Source organism: Mustela lutreola, chromosome X (assembly GCF_030435805.1).
Source record: "Mustela lutreola isolate mMusLut2 chromosome X, mMusLut2.pri, whole genome shotgun sequence".
In the NCBI taxonomy this organism is placed as follows: domain Eukaryota; kingdom Metazoa; phylum Chordata; class Mammalia; order Carnivora; family Mustelidae; genus Mustela; species Mustela lutreola.
This window is the reverse complement of record NC_081308.1, coordinates 90,950,268-90,970,558: the sequence shown is the minus strand read 5'-3', so window position 1 is coordinate 90,970,558 and position 20,291 is coordinate 90,950,268. Positions and strand designations below refer to the sequence as shown.

General features: G+C 39.6%; 1 protein-coding gene across 1 annotated transcript; it reads right to left on the bottom strand.

Moving 5' to 3' along the window:
• Positions 1-15,920: 15,920 nt before the first annotated feature.
• On the bottom strand, positions 15,921-19,218 carry LOC131821466 (nucleosome assembly protein 1-like 1). Its single transcript, XM_059157598.1, has 2 exons — positions 16,992-19,218; positions 15,921-16,044 (listed from the first exon to the last, which is right to left on the bottom strand). The coding sequence occupies exon 1, from the start codon at positions 18,896-18,898 to the stop codon at positions 17,000-17,002; it is 1,899 nt and encodes a 632-aa protein (XP_059013581.1). The 5' UTR covers positions 18,899-19,218; the 3' UTR covers positions 15,921-16,044; positions 16,992-16,999.
• Positions 19,219-20,291: the final 1,073 nt, after the last annotated feature.

Below are 20,291 nucleotides of genomic sequence, written 5' to 3'. Positions count from 1 at the left end.
ATAGTGTAAAGAAATTGTCCAGTTTCATTTTTCTGCATGTGCCTGTTCAATTTTCCCAACACCATTTGTTGAAGAGACTGTCTTTTTTCCATTGGCCATTCTTTCCTACTTTGTCAAAAATCAGTTGACCATAGAGTTTAAGGCCCATTTCTGGGCTCTCTATTCTGTTCCATTGATCTATGTGTCTGTTTTTGTGCCAGTACCACACTGCCTTGATGATGACAGCTTTGTAATAGAGCTTGAAGTCTGGAATTGTGATGCCTCCAACTTTGGTTTTATTTTTCAACATTCTTCTGGTCATTCGAGGTCTTTTCTAGTTCCATGTAAGTTTTAGAATTATTTATTCCATTTCTTTGAAAAAAGTTGATAATATTTCAATAGGAATTTCATTAGGTGTGTACATTGCTCTAGGTAGCATAGATATTTTCACAATATTTGTTCATTCAATCCAGGAGCATGGAACATTTTTCCATTTCTTTGCATCTTCCTCAATTTCTTTTATGAGTACTTTATAGTTTTCTGAGTACAGATTCTTTGCCTCTTTGGTTAGATTTATTCCTAGGTATCTTATGGGTTTGGGTGCAATTGTAAATGGGATGGACTCCTTAATTTCTCTCTCTTCTGTCTTGTTGTTAGTGTATAGAAATGTTAATTCATTTCTGTGCACTGATTTTATATCCCGACACTTTACTGAATTCTTGTAGGACTTCTAGCAGTTTTGGAGTAGAATCTTTTGGGTTTTCCACATAAAGTATCATATCATCTGCAAAGAGTAAGAGTTTGACTTTTTCTTTGCCAATTCAGATGCCTTTTATTTCTTTTTGTTGTCTGGTTGCTGTGGTTAGGACTTCTAGTACTATGTTGAAAAACAATGTTGATAGTCGACAGCCTTGCCATTTTCCTGACCTTAGGGGAAAGCTCTCAGTTTTTCTCCATTGCGAATGATATTTGCTGTGTCTTTTTCATAGATAGCTTCTATGATACTGAGGTATGTACCTTCTTTCCCTACACTGTGAAGCATTTTTGTTTGTTTTTGTTTTGTTTATTTTTATTTACTTTTTAAAAATTTTACTTTATTTTTTCAGTGTTCCAAGATTCATTGTTTGTGCACCACTCCCAGTGCTTCATGAAGGTATTACATGAAGAGTATTGATCAAGAAAGGATGCTATACTTTGTTTTTCAGCATCTATTGAGAGTATCATATGGTCTTGTTCTTTCTTCTTTGTATCACATTGATTGATTTGCTGATGTTGAACCAACATTGTAGCCCAGGAATAAATCCCACTGGGTCATGGTGAATAATCCTTTTAATGTACTGTTGGATCCTATTGGCTAGTATTTCAGTGAGGATTTCTGCATCCATGTTCATCAGGTATATTGGTCTATAATTCTCCTTTTTAATGGGGGTCTTTGTCTGTTTTTAAGCCCCCTGCTTTTTAAAATTCTAGGTTTTAAGTCCCATTGGTTTAATAACTAATGAAATTCAGCCCCTCTGGTTTTAATTTTTTTTTAATTTTTAGTTTAGTTTTTTTTTTTTTTAAAGATTTTATTTATTTGACAGACGGAGATCACAAGTAGGCAGAGAGGCAGGCAGATAGAGAGTGAGAGAAGGAAGCAGGCTCCCTGCTCAGCAGAGAGCCCGATGTGGGACTCGATCCCAGGACCCTGAGATCATGACCTGAGCCGAAGGCAGTGGCTTAACCCACTGAGCCACCCAGGTGCCCCCCCCCTTTTTTTTTAATGTTGTGTTAGTCACTATACAGTGAATTGTTAGTTACCCTCTGGTTTTTAAAGCTGAATGTTATGGGATTCGCCTTTTTTGTGTGTGCTACTCAGTGTAATAGTCTGTTTCTCTCCCCTCTCTATGTCTTCAGCATCCTTCCCTCCCAAGGACAGTTCCATGAGACCACTTAGCACCTCAAATTGTGTCCTCCCTTCCTACCCTCTTCCAGGGGGCCTCTTCTCTACCTTTAATTGTTGAGTTACTCTGCCAGATTTGGGGTCTTTGTCTGGGTTATTGCACTGATATGAGTATTATTCAGTTGTATCCATGGGATGAAGCAAGTTTACCATTAGGCTTCTCTGCCAGTTTCCCAGCCCCATACATAAGTTTTTATCCAGGAGCAACACTTTTCATTTTCATTATAGTTTTTTAGTTATTTTTAGTGGTTGTTCTAGGGTTTAACATTTATGTCTTAACTTTTCAGCATCAGCATCATATTTATATTAAACTAATTCCAGTATATATAAAAATGTTACTTCTATATAGCTGTATTCCCTTTGGCTTATTTTCTGGCATTATTATTAGACATGTTAAATAATAAAAGTTGCAACTCCAATGATACATTTTTATAATCATTGCTCTATATACTTCTTTGTCTTTTAAAGACTCTGAGAGAAGAAAGGAGAACGAACATGTATTCATAGTTTCTGCTATATTAACTTTCTTATTTATCATAGCTGGTTCTTTTCATTTGTTTCTGAGAATTCAAGTCATCATATGGAATAAAGCCCAACACATTTTCCAACCCATCTCCTTTGCACTGTTATTAAATATATTAAATTTCTATATATTACATGTCCAACATTTTTTCATATAATTGCTACTTGAATCAGTTAAGGAAATAAAGGAGAATAAGTATGAATCTATATCATCTTTTATAAATACATAGCTGCTCTTAATGTTATTCTATTGTGTATATGCATGTTTCTGTATTGAAAGTACTCTCTGTGGTCACCCAGCCAACCTAAAAAACTTCCCTTAATATTTCTTATATGGCAGGTGTGCTTGCAAGAAATTCTTTAAGCATATGTTTTCCCAGAATGTGTTTAATTTATTTTCATTTTTGAAAGATCACCTTTCTTGACATAGGATTATTGGTTGACAGTTTTCTTCTATAAACACTGTATTTCTCTGCCTTCTGGCCTCCATTGTTTCTGATTGGCAGTCTCTTCACAATCTTATTGGGATTCCCTTGTAACAAGCTGTTGTCTTCTGGTGATTTCAAGATTTTCTCTTGGAGTTTCAATTTCAACATTTTTACTGTGATGTGTCCGTTTAGCATCTCTTTTTCATGTTGGTATAATTAACATTTTCCCAAATGTCCCTGAAATTCTGTTCACTTGTATTTATTCTATGTTTCTCTGCTATTTTATCAACCTATTTTCAAGTTTGCTAATTCTTTATTCTGAATTTTTCTGATCAATTGTTGAACCTCTTCAATGAATTTTTCATTTCAGTTATTATCTTTTTCATTCCAAAATTTCCATTTGATAATTTTTTCATAATTTGTATCTCTTCATTGATAATCTTTTTTTTTTTTTTTGGATGAAACGTTGTCATCATACTTTTGTGTCTTCTTTAATGGTAGCTCCTTTAGTTCTCTGAACATACGAACATACAGTGATTAATTTGTAATTATTGTTTGTTAAATCTGACATCAGGTCACTATCACAGGCAGTTCCTTTCTTTCAAACAATGTAAATTTTTTTTTCAAGAAAGATCGAGACTAAAAACATAAAGATGACTAGATATGTTAACTAAAATATATTTCAATGGTAATTGTTAAAATATTTCCTGAAAGCGAAAAATGAAATTGGACCATTTCCTTACACCACACACAAAAATAGACTCAAAATGGATGAAGGACCTCAATGTGAGAAAGGAATCCACCAAAATCCTTGAGGAGAACACAGGCAGCAACCTCTTCGACCTCAGCCGCAGCAACATCTTCCTAGGAACAACGCCAAAGGCAAGGGAAGCAAGGGCAAAAATGAACTATTGGGATTTCATCAAGATCAAAAGCTTTTGCACAGCAAAGGAAACAGTTAACAAAATCAAAAGACAACTGACAGAATGGGAGAAGATATTTGCAAACGAACTATCAGATAAAGGACTAGTGTCCAGAATCTATAAAGAACTTAGCAAACTCAACACCCAAAGAACAAATAATCCAATCAAGAAATGGGCAGAGGACATGAACAGACATTTCTGCAAAGAAGACATCCGGATGGCCAACAGACACATGAAAAAGTGCTCCATATCACTCGGCATCAGGGAAATACAAATCAAAACCACAATGAGATATCACCTCACACCAGTCAGAATGGCTAAAATCAACAAGTCAGGAAATGACAGATGCTGGCGAGGATGCGGAGAAAGGGGAACCCTCCTACACTGTTGGTGGGAATGCAAGCTGGTGCAGCCACTCTGGAAAACATCATGGAGGTTCCTCAAAATGTTGAAAATAGAACTGCCCTATGACCCAGCAATTGCACTATTGGGCATTTACCCCAAAGATACAAACATAGTGATCCAAAGGGGCACGTGCACCCGAATGTTTATAGCAGCAATGTCCACAATAGCCAAACTATGGAAAGAACCTAGATGTCCATCAACAGATGAATGGATCAAGAAGATGTGGTATATATACACAATAGAATACTATGCAGCCATCAAAAGAAATGAAATCTTGCCATTTGCGACAACATGGACGGAACTAGAGCGTATCATGCTTAGCGAAATAAGTCAAGCAGAGAAAGACAACTATCATATGATCTCCCTGATATGAGGAAGTGGTGATGCAACATGGGGGCTTAAGTGGGTAGAAGACGAATCAATGAAACAAGATGGAATTGGGAGGGAGACAAACTATAAGTGACTCTTAATCTCACAAAACAAACTGAGGGTTGCTGGGGAGAGGGGGTTTGGGAGAAGGGGGTGGGATTATGGACATTGGGGAAGGTATGTGCTTTGGTGAGTGCTGTGAAGTGTGTAAACCTGGTGATTCTCAGACCTGTACCTCTGGGGATAAAAATATATGTTTATAAAAAATAAAAAATTAAAAAAGAATATAGTATATAAATAAAAGAATCAAACATTAAAATAAAATATTTCCTGCAAGCAAAATACTTTAAGTAAATTTTTAAAAAATGGCATTTTGAATTGTAAATGATTTTAATTATTTTTGAAGAAAATATGTCATAATATTTTAATTTATTTTTATTTATTTGTCTAATTATTTTTATTGTGTTATGTTAGTCATAATACAGTATATTTTTGATGTAGTGTTCCAAGAGTCATTGTTATTTTTTTAAATAAATAAGCAATTTCTTCAAGATAGGCTTGTTGAACCTGCTAATTTTTGAACACTTCAGTATACATGCTGAGTACATATAAAAAGGTAATATAGTAAGAAAATGCTCAACTTGATGAAATGTGAAAATCATAAATACCCTGAAAATTGCTGTAACATGTGGTTTTAAAATAAATAATACAAAGTTAAATACTCTTTTTGCTTTAGGATTCATTTGAAAATGAAACTGCATCTAATTTGTAAAAAGTATAAGTTATCCTCGTAAACAATTAATATACATAATAAATAATTGATATACTCCTCAACTTCCACTTGTCCAATCTCAATTTCTTTTTTTTTAAAGATTTTATTTATTTATTTATTTGGCAGAGAGAGATCACAAGTAGGCAGAGAGGCAGGCAGAGAGAGAGAGAGAGGAGGAAGCAGGCTCCCCGCTGAGCAGAGAGCCGGATGCGGGACTCGATCCCAGGACCCTGAGATCATGACCTGAGCCGAAGGCAACGGCTTAACCCACTGAGCCACCCAGGCGCCCCATCTTAATTTCTGACACTATACTTTCTTAACAAGAATTGAAAACATCAATGGGCGCCTGGGTGGCTCAGTGGGTTAAGCCGCTGCCTTCGGCTCAGGTCATGATCTCAAGGTCCTGAGATCGAGTCCCACATAAGGCTCTCTGCTCAGCAGGGAGCCTGCTTCCCTCTCTCTCTCTCTCTCTGCCTGCCTCTCTGCCTAACTGTGATCTCTCTCTGTCAAATAAATAAATAAATAAAATTAAAAAAAAAAAGAATTGAAAACATCAAAATTCTCTCTAGAAAAAAGTTTCTTTTTCTTTGACACCTCTTAAAGAAAAGCAGTCTGAGCCTGTGGCACCCATTACAGAAAAGCAGCCTGAGGTTATGGGAAGTTAATGCAGTTGATAGACAGATCATTCTATTACATGTAACAACATGTTGAGTTTTTTTAAAAAAATACCTCCCTAAATGCAGATTACACATCATTATAAAAGTATCAACCTTTTATAGTTCTACTGGAGAATCATGCCTTAAAGACCACTTTCTTATAGCAGAGAAAAACCACTGTGAAGGCATATTAAGTACATTTATGGCTTGAATGTGTGCTATGCCACAGGATTATGTATACAATATATTAGTAACCAGAACTGTTACACAGAGTTTTAACTTGATTATCACTGAGAACATAACAGAAGTACTGTCATCCCATGCAAACTAAGTGAAAATTTTGGGTCACTGTGCAGAATACTTCATTTTTGGAGAAAACAAAAGGAAGCAAATTAGGGGCAAACGGTGGCCAAACTCACTCTCCTTAAAGATTCCTGAGCACAGTGACATAGGAGGCATACCTTTATCCATTAAATCTGTTTGCCATTGCAAGATATCACCATTTGGGATATAAACCATCACAATAGTTTAAATCTTTTAAGTATAAATCATTCATATAGTCTTACCTACTCAGTCTCTTCGTTTCTGAAAAGATTTCACTTACAGGAAAATATGTAGGAAACAAAGTGTAAATGCACATCTTTCTAAATGAAACTTACATAGACAAAGTAGAGATAATTTTTAAACAAATATGCAATATTCCAGCAAAACAAGTAGGCAAATAACATTCAAATATATAGTAAAAAAAAATGACCATTTAAAAAAAGGAATGAAGTGCCTCAGCTAAAACACAAAATGAAATTCTAATCTAATGCAGGTCAATAAATGTAAAAAGAGTTATAAACCCTAACAGGAAAAATTAAGCAACATTTACTGGTAATTTCTATTAAGATGAGAATCTTTTTTTTTTAAGATTTTATTTATTTATTTGACAGAGAGAGATCACAAGTAGGCAGAGAGTGGGGGGTGGGAAGCAGGCTCCCCGCTGAGCAGAAAGCCTGTCGCAGTGCTCCATCCCAGGACCCTGAGATCATGACCCGAGCCGAAGGCAGAGGCTTAACCCACTGAGCCACCCAGGCGCCCCAGATGAGAATCTTAAAGTAACAGAAAAGTGGCTTTAAATCCACGTTGAACATGAAACAGAAAAAAAAAAAATACAAGTCAAATTTTATCTTTTTAAAATTATAAAATCCTGTGTGTCTACAGGTCAAAAGCATTGTGACAGAATCATAATTCTATATAAACTACAGATGTTTCATACATTAAACATTCAGAGTTGCATGAGTTCTAAAGACTTTTTTGTTTCAACCTAACTACTCTATATATTCAATCTGAGATAGAGTCTCTTTCTGTAAACTTTATCACTGACCACCACAATTAAGAAAAGGAAGATGGGCTGCAAAATGATCAATTTCAATAGTAATAACAATGTTGTGCCTTAGTCCAAAAGGGAAAAGCCTTGTATTCAATCTCTCTTAATTGATTTGACAAGTCTTTGTATTTAATCTGGAGACAGCAAAACATGCAAGCAATATTTTCCTCTGATGTGAGGTTGAAAATCTTCATTCAAGTTTACAAGTTTCTATAGAAATTAAATCACTTTTAAGAGTACATTGATATTTTAATCTACAAACCAGCTTTCTATAACAATTCCATTTAAAAATGATATGAAAAGGCTTGTGGTGTTTTGTCAACTATTACAGTTTTTGAAAGGATAAGTCTTTAGTATATGTCTCTTGTAAGTGAACACAATGCTCACAGAAAGGCCAGTGCCTGGTCAGTTGTTTTTTAAGATCTAACACATTTAGATGTTATCATTGCTTTAGGAATATTAAAAAGAACAATCTTATAATCTGAGATATTGGTTTCCAGGATTCCTGGAGGCATCGTCTTAATCTAACCAAAATTTGCTCAATGATATCTTAGATATGACTCAGAAAGTAAGGTCTGCATCTCCTAGCTCATTTATTTACTGTGCATGTAGTGTTTTATACACACCTAAATGTCGGGTGAATTCTGGTGCACGTCTTTTTTTTAGTAGAAAAATGGATTTCTTATTTAGTTGTTCTGTTAGTAGCAGAACAAATTGCATGACATAATAAAGGTCAAATACTTCCCAGTCTGACTCATAGGTGGCCTCTGTATGAGCTGATGAATAACTGTTATCTAGAGCTACTGGTGCTTAAAGTGTGAGATATCCCAAAGAACTATTTTTCCTGCTTCTTCCAAACCATTATCAATTGCCTCACTTGAATGGCTTGATTTGAATTGATTGCTCCATTAGTTGATTTAGTAATACCAGACGCAGCCTTACCCACTTGTTCCATATCAAGTGGTTTTACCATCTCTTCAGTTTGCAGCCTGTCCTAGAGAATCTGATCGTGATGTGTCAGTCATTCAGTGTAAAAAAAAAAAAAAAGTGGAGGACATGAGAAAATATGGACCTAATAATACAGTCCAGCAGAGATTGCCAGAGGAAGGATTATGTTTTATTTTCCATTTTGCTTTACAACCTGATTTGTCATTTCATAACCACCAGCTTTCAAGATGTTTCTCAGGCTTCTCTCCTGCTTCTGGTGTTGATGTGGTCAAATTGTTAGCCATGTTAAGTTCAATTCTACTTTGCTTCAGTGGATTTTCTCTCTTGTTCTTATGCTTTTTATAATGATTTGATATGTTGATGTCACCCAGCCAGTTTCATTCTTTGGTGGATTTTCTCCTCCTGAAGGTAGGTTTTCATAAAATCTGATTATTTCCTTGTTACTCTGGCAAAACATTGTGCTTGGATTTGGTTTGATTGCTAAGAAGCTTTCTTTGCTCTTGGTCTCATCTTTTATGGGTGCTTCATGTAAAACTGTGATGCCAGAAATATATCTTCAGGCTCCAGTGACAGTCCTGACTGTTCAATGTAGGTTGTCTTTCCTGCTTAGCCTGCAGCAACAACAGAACCAGCAGCAACTTCAACCATTCACAATTTTTCTCACTTACTGACCCCTTGGTCCTGCACAAACAGGAAACACAGGGAAATCCAGGCAGTTTCTTTTGATCAATTTTTTTTTCTCCCATCTTATGGGCTTATATTGGAAGGTTTAAAAATTTATGAGTGGCCTTGCCATATGCCCCCAGCCAGCAGGAAGGCCAGTCCAGCCAGCTAGCTCCTCTAAGAGCCAGACCAGCAACACTCCACCCAATCCTCAGCTTGATAGTTTTCACGTTCTTGACAGACTGCAAAACTATTCAAACCACCACATCCTCACATAAAATTAAGAGTCACCTCAAACTTTGGTTTCTACAAAGCCTGCCCCACCTTAGCCCCTGTTTATTAACTCTGATTCTAAGAACAACTGCCATGTGGTCTTGCTTGGACTGCCAAAATTTCTTTTGAAACTGTATCATTGATTAATAAACTTCAGTTTTATTTCATCAGTCTGGTGTCAGGCATTGTGCATTTGGCCATTCCATAATATTTAGTGTGTAGCATCCCTTTCTCACCAATGAAATGAATAGGAGTAAATCAAAATGGGGGAGGGGCAAACTTCCCTGCTTCTTTACATGTCTTTCCTTTTTGTGGGAAACTGCACATTTGAGGCAATATGTTGTAGCAACCCTTCTACTGGTTCCCTCTCTGGTGCTTGTTATTGTTCTTTGCTTTTTCATTTGTTTAATGACTGGTTGGATTGTTTTGTCAAAGTCTACTCCCCCTCCCCCAAAGCATGAAACCTCTGATTTTCCTCCTCAGGGAACCAAGCACTGGCTTTGATATGCCTGCAATCACGCTAGGATGACTATTTTTTGCAAGGCACCCTTTGATTGTCTCTTTCCCTGTCCATATTCAGCTGGTAATCATCACCAGTTGCTTGATAAGGCATAAATTGCTCAATAGACTAATCCGATTAAATTTGCGTGCCTTTGGTGAAATAGTTTTGAAGCCAGTGTTTGAGATTTGTTTTCACTCCAGTAGGGCTCTTCTTGGCTGTCTCCCTGGTTCTTTCTAGTAAACTAGCTTTCCTATAGTTTAGCTTTTAATTTGAATAATTCTATCAATTTCATCTTAATTGCTCTTAACCACAAGCTCCATTATTTTTTGAGAGGGCCATAGGCTTCAACTTCTTCATAGTCTGTTGCAAAAATGATTTATTTCCCTTGGGAAGAGATGCAGAGACCTCTTTTTAATGGCCTGCTTCTTCTGTTGGGGAAAAAAAAAATCTCTCTGAGCTATAGATGTAGAGCTGGGAATGGTGAACTTTTCAATGAGTGACACTTGTGCTTTAGGATCTGGGCCTCCAGTGTAAAGGGACAGTAGTTTCAGGTCTTCTTAGCTTGCTTTACCCAATATAGAGTCTCTTACCAAATTGGGGTCCCGATATTCTCAGCAGTGCTTCATCCGAGGTAATCCTATGAATGAAGACTGCATGGAAGATGGGAGCCCCCAACTCTGGACTGTATTCGTCTAGACTCAGACTCAGCAACAGGTAGCTTGGGGCAATATGAGAAACTCTGATGCTCTGTCTTCCCTGGAAAGATCACTCTGGCTTTGTTGTGGGAAGAGAAGTTCCTGTTTTCTTGGTTGTACCAATCTGGATGGAGTTTCTGTCTTGCTGATTTAGCAGGGGAAAGGAGGTTTTGGGTCATTGCTCAAATACCAGACTATCACTGTCCTTACCAAATATTACTAGACATTCTTGAATAAATGTTTCTGTACTTGCTATATGTCCTCAGGACCATTTCTAGATAATTTAGATAGTTTGATTTTTTTTAACTAATTTGTTTTCAGTTTCATTGGGGAGCAGATTAATAGAGCTCCTTAATGAAGTCCAAAAAGTTCATCTTTGCTTTTGTTTCCTTTGCCTTTGGAGACATATCTTGAAAGAAGTTACTGTGGCTGATATCGAAGAGATTACTGCCTATGTTCTCCTCTAGGATTCTGATGGATTCCTGTCTCACATTGAGGTCTTTTATCCATTTTGAGTTTATCTTTGTGTACGGTGTAAGAGAATGGTCGAGTTTCATTCTTCTAAATATAGCTGCCCAGTTTTCCCAGCACCATTTATTGAAGAGACTGTCTTTTTTCCACTGTATATTTTTTCCTGTTTTGTCGAAGATTATTTGCCCATAGAGTTGAGGGTCCATATCTGGGCTCTCTACTCTGTTCCACTGGTCTATGTGTCTGTTTTTATGCCAGTACCGTGCTGTCTTGGTGATCGCAGCTTTGTAGTAAAGCTTGAAATCAGGTAAAGTGATGCCCCCCGTTCTGCACAGCAAAGGAAACAGTCAAAAAAACAAAGAGGCAACCCATGAAATGGGAGAAGATATTTGCAAATGGCAGTACAGACAAAAGGTTGATATCCAGGATCTATAATGAACTCCTCAAACTCAACACACACAAAACAGACAATCATATCAAAAAATGGGCAGAAGATATGAACAGACACTTCTCCAATAAAGACATAAAAATGGCTATCAGACACATGAAAAAATGTTCATCATCACTAGCCATCAGGGAGATTCAAATTAAAACCACATTGAGATATCACCTTACACCAGTTAGAATGACCAAAATTAGCAAGACGGGAAACAACATGTGTTGGAGAGGATGTGGAGAAAGGGGAACCCTCTTACACTGTTGGTGGGAATGCAAGTTGGTGCAGCCTCTTTGGAGAACAGTGTGGAGATTCCTCAAGAAATTAAAAATAGAACTTCCCTATGACCCTTCCATTGCACTCCTGGGTATTTACCCCAAAGATACAGATGTAGTGAAAAGAAGGGCCATCTGTACCCCAATGTTTATAGCAGCAAGGGCCACGGTCGCCGAACTGTGGAAAGAACCAAGATGCCCTTAAACGGATGAATGGATAAGGAAGACGTGGTCCGTATACACTATGGAGTATTATGCCTCCATCAGAAAGGACGAATACCCAACTTTTGTAGCAACATGGACGGGACTGGAAGAGATTATGCTGAGTGAAATAATCAAGCAGAGAGAGTCAATTATCATATGGTTTCACTTATTTGTGGAGCATAACAAAAAACATGGAGGACATGGGGAGTTAGAGGGAAGGGGGTTGGGGTAAATTGGAAGAGGAGGTGAATCATGAGAGACTATGGACTCTGAAAAACAATCTGAGAGGTTTGAAGTGGCGGGGGGGTGGGAGGTCGGGGTACCAGGTGGTGGGTATTACAGAGGGCAGGGATTGCATGGAGCACTGTGTGTGGTGAAAAAATGATACTGTTATGCTGAAAATAAATAAATGAAAAAAAAAACCATAGAGTTCCTTAAGCTATCATGCCAGGAGTGGAACTTTAAGTAATCTTTATTAGTCACCTCTTTAAAAGCCCATTCCACATCAAAATGCCAAGACCATGAGCACAAAAATGGTCATGAAGTGGTCACTGAATGTCATGTCCATTAGTGCACTATTAGATCTCCTTCACCATGAATAACAATGTACTGTCTAGGTCTAAGCATCCCAAGTATTAAAAATGTAGAGGATCGTGGACTCAAGAACTATTATGATGTAGTTAGAATCTCCCACTTACAAAGGGATGAAACCCCATCAGTAGAATGCATTTCAATACCTATTAGATACCAGTGATAGCCACCAAATGGCAGCAGAGAACCACACAGTCCATTTGTCAAGAATGGGTAGGGCCCTTTCCTTGAGCTGTAAGTTTTAAGTATTTGTCATACTTAACTGTATTTTAAGGGAACCCAAATGAAAGACACAATTAGGACAGGAGTAGTGGGACAAGTGCACAACAAGGACTCTATCTGTTTCATCTGACCTAGTCATGTGGTTACCTTAAAGCAGCATAAAACACCAGAGAGAGAGCATGATAGCTCATGAGGGAAAAAAGTAAACACCAAGTGTTTAGCATGAACCAGGTATAACATTTATAAAATGTGCAAAGTTGGGGGCAAAACTTCAAGTGGGGGCTTACATGCCATATTTCTAATTAGGTTAAATTGTTTAAGTCAACCAATAAACTGTAAAAATATGCTTTGGCAAATATACTTCATAATGGCCTAAAAGGTCCAGTTTGGGTTTTGAATTCATAGACTGCTCTAACTTTTGAGCCTTCAGTGTGGGAGGAACTACCACCGACCCTCTATGTCCAATGCCCTAGACTAGGCCCGGACATTAGTCAGTCTGCCTTCTCTTCCCACCCTGAGTTTTATCCCCCACCTTTGAGGACTCATCTGTGTGTATGTGGAGAACCAGGGCAACTCATTAACTTTTCCTCATGTATAGGCAAGACCCCTCCCCATAGCCACCTGGAAGTACATACACCAACAGTGCAGTTAGTCTTCAAACATTAGAAAACTAAGCCCCAGTGAAAAGCATGCTGGTACTGGAAGCAGGCTTGGGTCCATTCAAATGAAGAGTTTAGGTGTCCCAGGAATCTTGAGGATGATATGGAGGTACAGAGAATGCATGTATTCCTTTGTCCCCTAGACTGGGCTTTTGGTGCTGTGGGAAGAACCTATCACCAAGAGAACCAAAGAGAGCTTTCAAAGCATAACGTTTAGGAGATGGGCCTCTGTTGATAGGGCCTAAGAAAAATGCAGTATTTAATAACCTGTACAGCATGAATTAACCAATCGGACACAAACTGAGGGCCTTCAAATCACACTTGTGGATGGTTGTCTATTTGCTCTGCCCTTTCCATTTAAATAATGCTGATTAAGGGTCCTATACATTCTCTCACCATGCAGTTCTAGTCATAAGAAGTACTATGTGATAACACATTTTATTTATTTTTAAAGACTTATTTATTTATTTTAGAGAGAAGTAGGAAGGGGCAGAGGGGGAGGGAGAGAGAGAAGCCCAAGCAGAATCCCTGCCAAGTGCAGAGCCCGATGCAGGGCTTGATCTCACAACCCTGAGATCACGACCTGAGCCAAAATTGAGTCAGATGCTTAGTAGACTGAACAGCCCAGGCACTCCTGTAATAATACATTTTAAAATGCCAACACTGGTGAAAAGGAAAGGTTGAGGGTGTATTAATTGAGCACCTGGGAAGAGGGAGAACAGAGTGCTTGATATTTGGGGAAGGAAGGATAATTTAAACCTTTTAAGCTTGCAATTATTCAGAATTTCACAATCTGTACAGTGTCTGAAGGGGTGGAGCAGAGGATAGACACACACACACACACACACACACTCATCTAGATCATTTTAATATTAGAACATGAGAGTGCTACCACAGAATATGAAAGAAAAAGATATCGATGCCAAATACAAGAACCTAGGCAGGCTTATATAAATGGAGAAACAGGATCTTTTATCAGACTTCCTGGCCTTCTTCTGATCCTCTGGTAAATTAAGACTTCATTTTCCTTAAACAGCTTCCAGATTTTAGGCCCGTTTTCTCCTTTCCCTCTTTAATATGTTGTCGTTTTTATTAGGAAATATTTCAGACCTACAGAGTCTATGGTATAGACAATACTACATCCATTTACCCACCACCTTACTCAAGAAATAGAACATTACAGATACAGTTGAAGCCCACTGCATACCTGTACTGGGCTAAACTGCATTTTCCAAAAAGAAATTTTTCACATCCTAATATCTGGTCCCTATAAATGTGATTTTATTTAGAAACAGGGTCTTTGCAAATATAACGAGGCTAAGAGACACAAGACGAGCTCAACCTGGAATTATGGTGAGCCTAACCCCCATGACTAATGTGAACATAAGAGAAAGGAGAGGCAGAATTGAATCACAGACTCGCAGGGAAGGACATAAAATAATGGAGGCAGATATTGGAGTTATGCTGCCACAAACAGAGGAATTTCAGAAAACACCAGAATCTAGAAGAGACAGGAATATTCTCTCCTGGATCTTAGAAGGAAATGTGTCTGTGTCCTCAACCTGATTTCACCTGAAATCAGAACTCCAGAATTCCAGAACTGCCAGAATCAGACCCCAGAGTATGAGGGTATGAAGTTCTGTTTTAGGCCACCCACTTTGTGTAATTTTTTTTTTTTTAATAACAGAAGTAGAAAACTAAGACAGCCCGTCCCCAATTGAATTCTTCACTATCCCTCTACACAAGACATAACCAGTGTCCTAAAAAGTCTCCTTATCATTACATTATAGGCCTTTCTGCATGCTATATATGCTGGCATTTCCAATGCTTACTTTTTACTACATATATATGTATCCATAATGTATACATTTATTTTGCGTATTTTGAAAATTCATATACATTGTGTCATAGTATTTGTATTCTTCTGGAATGAGATGGTTCTCTTATGCATTATTTTTCACTGCAACCATCCAAAGTTTGTCCTTCTAGGGGGTCTTTATCTGTGTCCCACGTCTTGGAGATTTCCACTCTCATTCCCAGCTCTGACCTTACTCTCTATTCGAAACAGTTTCACATCACTGTATTAATGTTGCTCCTACCAAAAATGAAGCTGATTTCCTCTCATTCATTGCTTGAAATGTTTCCCAAACTTTATTGAGTTTCAGAATCATCTGCGAGGACTTCTAAACTGTGACAGAATTACCAATTCAGAAGTTATGGAGTGAGGCCTGAGCATTTGCATTCCTAAGAAGTTCTCAGGTGATGATGATGATGCTGGTCCATATCAGCCCAGTAAAAACCAGCACCATCTGATCTCCAGGTAAGCAAGATCATCCATCATGTACTTCAAAAGAATACAGTAGGGGCAACCACACCCTTCTTTATGTAAATTGTTTATAAGTTTTTTAATTAATTGGAGGATGAATAAAGGAACCTAAAACAGGCTTATCAAATGATTGAAAGTGATTCCTTTCAATAATAGGTGGCCAAAACAAAAATATACAAAGATAGATTTAAGTCATTGTAATATATCTAAAGAGTCTGCAGCTTATTCATTTTAAATGAACTTTTATTTTCAACTTTGAAATGCTGTCATATCTCTCAAATATATGATGACATTAGAACAAGACCAGTGGTGCTAAAGTTTCAAAAGACAAATAAATATCAAAAAATCTCCATTCCTTGAAGAACAAATTCACTGTGGCTTTCTTCGTTCATGTCTTACTATGCCTCCAAACTGTAGATGAAACAAGAGACAATTAACAATTGAACTTGATTGAAATGCAACAGTGACTTTCTAAGTCTAAGAATAGCCAATCCTATTTATGTCTGAGCTAAAATGAGAAATCATGTATCTCTCTTACAACCCAGACACCTGGGTATAATCATGCTTTTGCATACTCTGAGGTCCTCCATTCTGTGACACAACAAAATCAACTGTTATTTGCCAAACCAAAAAGGCTTGTTTGTTTGTTGTGAGACAACATTCTGGTATGTACACATTTCTTTTGATTTTAAAGGCCTATGCTCTATCCATAAACTACACTCATTTACCCCCCAAGGGCCCAAGTTCCAATATCTGTAAAAGAAGAAAGTAAAAGGAAAGGACAAAATATGTTGAATATAGATTGAGTAAATTATCAATCCAGTGATTAACAATAATCTTACCATGACTATTGTTGTTTTCTTTTCACTGTCCCCTGAAATATAGACATTTACAACTGAATAAATGGTTTAAATGGCTGATAAATAAATATATGAAATTCTAAATAAAATTCTTAACGATTCCTGTGATAGTCACATTCTCAAAGGAATCGTCTCCTACTTAGCATAAAAGACCATATTTCTGTGGCTACATGTTGAAAGCCCAGCTGGTATTGATTTATGTTCCTTTAGCCCCTTGTTCTGGCAACCGTGTTCTAAACAAACATTGGTCTCTGCTACCAGGCTGACACATCTCCCACCCGTTGAAGACTCACAGCTACACCTGAAAGGACTTGAAGCTGTGAGTGAAGCACATTTCAGAATATGCTGCCTTCTACACCGATATCCAAAATTAACACCGAACTGGCTCAGAGAACTAAATTTTTGACATTTTGTTATTTACTTTACTGAGAAAAGTTAGAAGCATAATTGATGTAGATCAGGCATGGCTGGATGATACACAAAGCGACGCACAGATACCTGGGTTCTCAGGAACTGCTCTCTCCTGGGCCCAGATGCTTTTCAGGCCCTTTTTCAGGTTCTTCATTTCTGATCTCTTCTGCTTTCTTTTCCTCACCTCCAGCTTCTCGGGCCTCATCATCAGAGCTTCCACACTTATATTCGCTGGCTTCATTGGTGAAGAATAATACGGACTTCGGGACCAGAACTTCACGGAAAAAATAGCCCAGTCTAAAATCGGTGGCCACATCGACTACTCTGCCCTCAGGAGAATCAGGAGGATAGAAGTAGGTGAAGAAAGAATAGCGGGGCGTCTTCTTGGTGGTGGATACAATGCTTCTGCGGTCCTCACATTTCTGCAGCTTGCTCGTTTTCATGGTGACATTTCTCCCCTCTTTCCAGTAGATCTCACATCCTGTGCTGCTGATAATTTCTGGGCCTTTGGAGAGGAAGGGATCGGAATTATCGGGGTCTGATCGCATTTGGTATGTTTTAGTCAGGATTTCATTGAGAAAGTATTCGTTGGACTTGAAGATAAATTCTATGGTGAAGCTCATTGGTTCCTTGAACCCTGAAAATTTAATTTTTACATCTTTCAAGTGCTCGAGTACAGGTTCATCATTTTTTCGGATCATCCTCCCAAGGATCTTCACATTTTTAAAAGCTGTCAACCAAAAGTGAGGTATGCCGCTTGTTGGCCCTTTTCCCGCAGGCTCTCTTTCCATTCCCCCCCACGCGCCTTCCTGGACAGCTACTTGCCACTGACACTCACCTTCTGTGGGCTCATAGATTGCATTGACGATCTCAGATCTCTTATCAAACAAAGGCTGGTAGAAGACCGCATACTTTTTCTCTAGATCGTGAAAATCTCGGTAGAATTGAGCTTCCACTTGTGCATATTGGGCCTGAAGATTTTTGAGAGCTTTGACCCGCTGCTTCACCGCTAAAGGCAAGTGCTGAGCACCGCCGGCCTTTGAGCTGGGTGCCCCAAGAGGGGCTGCAAGGGCCCGAGGACTTGACGGCCACTCGCCAACCTGGACCTTGTCGGGGGCACAGGCCCCAGCTTCGGAGGACTTGGAGGCATCGCCCAGGGCCTCGTCCTCTTTTCCGTGAGCCTCTGCTGTGGGTTCCTCTGCCTTTTGGGATACAGCCTCCTCTGTTGGTTCCTGCGGCCCCCAGGGCGAGGCGCCCTCTGCCTGGTACTCGCCCACCCGGACCTCCGCTTCCTCTCTCGGGTGCCCCTGGTCCTGGGGAGCTGGTCCTTCTCCTGGCTCTTCCACCTCTGGAGGCGCTGGCCTCTCTCCAGGGTCCTCAGGCTCCCGGGAGTGGCGCCTGATTCCCATGCGGCCAGCATGGGGCTGGACCAGGACATGGTCATTATCATGGATACGGTGTAGAAGGGAATGGAGCAGAGCCCTGAAGAGGGACCGAAACCGTGCCATGAGGGTCTCAGGAGCGGCCGTGGCGACTTCTGGGACGTCTGCGGGCCCTTGGCCATTGTCTTCCTCCTGTTCAGTCTCTTCCTCTTCCTCCTCATTCTCTTCCTCGTTTTCACCCTCCTCTTCTGACTCATAGTCAGACTCCTCCTGGTTCCCAAACTCAAACTCAAACTCTGGCGACTGGTACTCATAGTCTTCCTGATCTCCAAACTCAAACTCGAACTCGAACTCCTCTTCCTCCTCCTCTTCCTCGGCCTCTTCCCCCGCCTCCTCCTCTTCTACCAGCTTTCCCTCCTGGCTCTGTTCTGCGGCCTGGGCAGCATCTTGCCCACCCTCCTCCTCAGGAAGGGCTCGGGCAACCCCTTCAGAAGCCAGGAAGGCTGCGGCTGCCTCGACCCCGTCCACCCCTTCTGAAGGGGACACCGGGACCCCAACGGGTCTGGGGTCCTGGCCACCTGGAATCAGACTTTGTTCCTCGGTGGCAGACATGGCCGGAGGGACTCGCCAGTCAGTGCCTCAACTGGAGTTTTGATTGTGGGGCCGCGACAACCGCGGTGAAGATGGCGGCCACTGAAGTGACTGCCCCTGAGGGGAGGCTGTTGGCAGCAGGACCTGTCAGGAGGCGGTGGGGGTGGCAGAGAAGATGACTTCAGAGGGTACGACAGTCTGTGAAGGTGCTCGTGGAAGTCCCGCAACAGGAAGCGCAGAGGGGCAGCCCAAGAATCGGCCAACCAAGACTGCGCCTGAGGTGGCAGAGGGACAAGGCGGGAAAGATTCCGTTGGGCTGGTGACGGGAGGTGGAAATTGGAAGGGTCAACAAAGAGCCACTTCCTCCACCATGAGCTCGAAGCTCATTTGCTGAGAAACAATGATTGACATGTTTGTGGTCCAATGGCTGATGGGGGTCTTCGGCTCCCCTCTGGACCCTAAAGTACTATTTGTGTTATTGTTTAATCCTGCACAAGTCCCCACTTCTTTATTCTATCTTTGAGAGTCAATCAGTGTCTAGATATGAGAGTACTTTCGGGTATATGAACTGATTTGTTTCCCAGTTTCCTCCTGGGGTTGACTCATGCCAATAGCGTCCAGTTATTTTTTTTTTTTTAAGTGGATAAATCAAGTAGCAGTAATTGTAAAATCCTCACATAAGAGAGGGACAGAGAATTGGGACGATTTGGTAGCATTAAAACTACTTGGAAGAGAGGAGAGGAGATTGCAAAAGAGTAGGGAACCCATAGATTCATCTGGTCCCTTGAATTCAACTTGATAGGTATCAAATCATTCTGAACACCTGTAAATTAAACCAGAAATTTAAGAGACTATTTTCTGCAATTCTACAAATAGAAAAGTGACCAATTTCTGCAAGATAGGAGGTGTGGAGAAGTAAAGCTAAGGGGATATATTGGAAGATAGGCCGAGGGGGGCAGTAGCCTTTGTAATTGGATACTGGAAAGTGATATAGCTGCAGAGCCCAAAATTACAACTTTTAGAAGTCTTCTTTGGTGAGGGACATTTCTTCCTGAAAGGTGCTCAGGTGGCAAAGTGAGGCAGAATCATAGGTGGGACAGTGTGGTTTTAGGATCCCTGGGATTACTGAAAGAACAGGGCTGCCTGAGTTTGGCAGCATTCACAAACATTGGATTGGGAAGCCAGCTGCAATCAGTGAACCCAGGAGCTGGCTTTCAGATCAGTGTTGCCATAAACTGCAAACTGCTGCAGGATTGGGCAACCACTCTTGCAAATTAGTAAGATTGACAAACCCTGGCCAGACTTACCAAAAATAAAAGAGAAAGGACCTAAATTAGTAAAATCATGAATGAAAGAGGAGAGATCACAACATCAAGAAAATACAATTATAAGAGCATATTATGAGCAACTATAC

Excerpts from the sequence above, each read along its gene's own strand:
- LOC131821466 (XM_059157598.1), bottom strand. The coding sequence starts at position 18,898 with ATGTCTGCCACCGAGGAACAAAGTCTGATTCCAGGTGGCCAGGACCCC.